Genomic DNA, 3,235 nt, shown 5'->3' on the forward strand with positions numbered 1-3,235 from the left:
TCTAGCTGCAAGGACCCGCTTCGCTGGGCAAAAAGTAACGATAGTGAAGATTAAGATAATTACATTATAGCTAATCTTACCCGTTTTCACAGAATGCAAGAATTAGGTCCCCCGTTTCCAGACTAATTAGAGAATTTTTACGTTTAGTCAAACGAACTATTTTCAACGTTTCTGGAACGTTTACGATCGTTCTATAATCAAACCAATATTCGAATTTTATGTTCGAATTTGTTCGAACAAATTCGAACATTATTCGAATTAAATTTGAACAAAACATTTGAAATAGAAAGCCACTTTCAACCACTTTCAAGCCCATATCTCCAGCACCTTTATAGCTATCGAGATGCAACCCCCCCAGTGCACGAATGGAGACTTGGGGCTACTACCACATACAAACACCATTCATGTGCAATGTGTAGTTTTGGTGGAAAAGTGAAATATAGAGACATACATGTCCATTTTTATATATAGATATAGATGTAGATTATCATAATATTCATAACATTCATTTTAAATAGGATTATACAGTTGATAAATGGTTTTATTCTGATGATCAGTTTGACTAGAAATTATTTGATAAGTTTATATAACTGGGAATCAGGTACAAAACCGTATTACCTGGGTATCTGTGGTATTTAAAAGANGACCTGAAGCAGATCTTAGGTGTAGGTTGAAAATATTTATCTTTATCATATTGAAAGTTCTTCATTGGTCTGATATTAAGTTTTTTGGAATGTTTCATTCATTTACATGATTGGTATTGTTTGTATTGTAAAGAAAATTTTTGAATCACACATTCTTTATCATAATCTTAAAATGTTATTCAATACTTTACATAAGAAATTTTCTGAAAATGATTACAGTGCAACAATTAGGTTCAGAACCAATTTTCTTGTCTTGTTACTAGTGGTCTGTTCACTTGGCTGACTATTGAAGTAATTAGACATTCATCTCAGGTAAATGCAGGTTTATTGAATTGCATTGTTTGACTGGTAAGTTATTCAAGTTTTTACTTAGCATTGTTTCTTGTATTACAATTTTAAACATGAAAGAGCAAGTTGTGATCAAATTTTGCTTAAAACTCAAAAATAAAATCAGTTACTGAAACAAATGAAATGTTGAGAAAGGCATATGGAGAGAGTTGCTTATGTTTAATAATGTTCAAGAGGCATAAGCTTTTAGAAATGGTGGAATTGTTGGATGATGGTGAAAGAACTGAGTTATCTATGCACATTGTATACTACAGATTGCATTGAGAAATCTTTGCTGAGGATCAAATGTTAGCAATTTGAATTCTTGAACAATTAACTGGAATTAGTGGAGTAGTAGTGAGACAAATCTTTAACTCGGATGAAAATGTTTTGAAATCATTCATAACAGCAGTAAATCTTGGTGCTTCACAAAATCCAAAATCATAAGGATCAAACTATTTTCTTTTTTAGGCAGTCAAAATAGTCCTTTTTTTAGAAATGGTTTCAGAATAATTATACAGCCATTTTAACCTAATAATAAGTACCAGTACAAAAGAATTCTATATACAGTAATAGAACAGCTATGTCCAGTTGAAATAGTTTATTGGGCTGAAAAAAAATATTGCTGGCTTACTGTGAGCTGTATATATAAAAATAGGCAAAAGATTAATCACGATATTTTATTTAGATTATCAAAAATTAAAAACAAAAAAAAACAAGCTTTACATTTACATTAAATTTTAATGAAAAGCTTGTTTTTTATATTATTTGCTAATTTTTTAATATCATTGACAATTTATTCAATGTGCAATGCAGTCCATTCATTCACCCTCTGTTTAGATTCTTTGATTTGACAATTTTCATTTTCAAAAAGAAAGATTCTCAGAGGTAGGTAGTTTGAATTTTAGCAGTGATGCACATGGCCAATTGTTTGATTGGGAAATTTATTATCTTGAATATATTTTTGGTAAAATTCAAATTTATCATTGTCTTCAAACATATATTGTAATTTTGTACTTGTTTGGAGAATGATTAATTGCATTTGCAAATTTGAATATTCTGATTGTATATTATGGACTTATGAATATTTGAAAATCTTTGAAAATGCTAAATGGACTTATGAATATTTGAAAATCTGTCTTGGAATGCTTTTAAGAATTATGTGACTTCATTTGTACAATTCAAATAATCTATGTGGTTACTATTAAAGTCACTTAATAATGAAAATGAATGACATTATTTGACCTCAGTTGACTTTCATAAAGCTTGAGTTTTGTTATGAATGCTTTTATATCTTGATAATAATCTGTATTCAATTTATTTTTACCTTGAAACTTTTGATTTAGTTCATTTAATTTTTTTGCTATATCTGTTACAAAACATGAATCTAGAAGTCATTGTTAATTGTTCAGAAATATCATGGCCATTTTCATTCATAAAAATCCAAATTTTCGCCCTCAAGTTTCAAAATCTTTGTAAGCATTTTCCATGAATCAACCACTGAATTTTAGCCTAAAAAAGTAGATCACTATATTCAGATTGGAGTTTGTGAAGATATTTGAAATTTTTTTTACTAAATTATTTTTGCATTATTTCAGAGCTTAATTTTAAGTTTTTAAAATAAAACCAACTATCATTATTACTCTCATTAATAAAATAAATGATAATTTTTCTTCCTTTTTTATAAAATTTTCTAGTTAAACCCTGATGTGAATGCATTTCAAAGAAAGTTTGTCAATGAAGTTAGAAGATGCGATGAAATGGAAAGAAAATTGCGTAAGTGCAAAATTAAAACTAATATGTTTTTTATAAATTTAATTATATATTTTCTTATTCGTTTGGACGAGGAAAGATTTTTGTTTTTATAAAGAAAATCATTCAAAAGAATATAATATTAAAGAAATAACTTCATATTAAAATTTTAAATATAAAATTAAGAGTAGGATTGTACCTGTACATTAATATGTAATATAAAATATATATATTACTAGCTGCAAGGACCTGCTTCGCTGGGTTTTTATTTGTGGGCAAAAAGTAACGATAGTGAAGATTAAGATAATTACATTATAGCCAATCTTACCCGTTTTCACAAAATGCAAGAATTAGGTCTCCCGTTTCCAGAGAATTTTTACATGAGCATAAAAATATGTTCGATTTCCCGCAAAAGCGCAAAAAACCGCCTGTAAATCTTGCATGCCGCTTTATATTAACACTTCCTGGTCCCGATTCTATTTCTGAACGTCTCCTGTTCACGTCCAGTCAAA

General features: G+C 28.7%; 1 protein-coding gene across 1 annotated transcript in view; it reads left to right on the forward strand.

Annotated features, from left to right (window-relative positions):
* The window catches only part of LOC111625522 (V-type proton ATPase 116 kDa subunit a-like), a 90,505-nt gene that overhangs the window by 8,217 nt on the left and 79,053 nt on the right, over positions 1-3,235 (forward strand). The window contains exon 2 of the mRNA XM_023368686.1: positions 2,669-2,747. Coding sequence (XP_023224454.1) covers positions 2,669-2,747 — 79 coding nt within the window. The remainder of the gene's footprint in view (positions 1-2,668; positions 2,748-3,235) is intronic.

The sequence above is a fragment of the Centruroides sculpturatus genome, unplaced genomic scaffold, assembly GCF_000671375.1.
Source record: "Centruroides sculpturatus isolate CEXI.00-Female unplaced genomic scaffold, Cexi_2.0 scaffold99, whole genome shotgun sequence".
Classification (NCBI taxonomy): Eukaryota; Metazoa; Arthropoda; class Arachnida; order Scorpiones; family Buthidae; genus Centruroides; species Centruroides sculpturatus.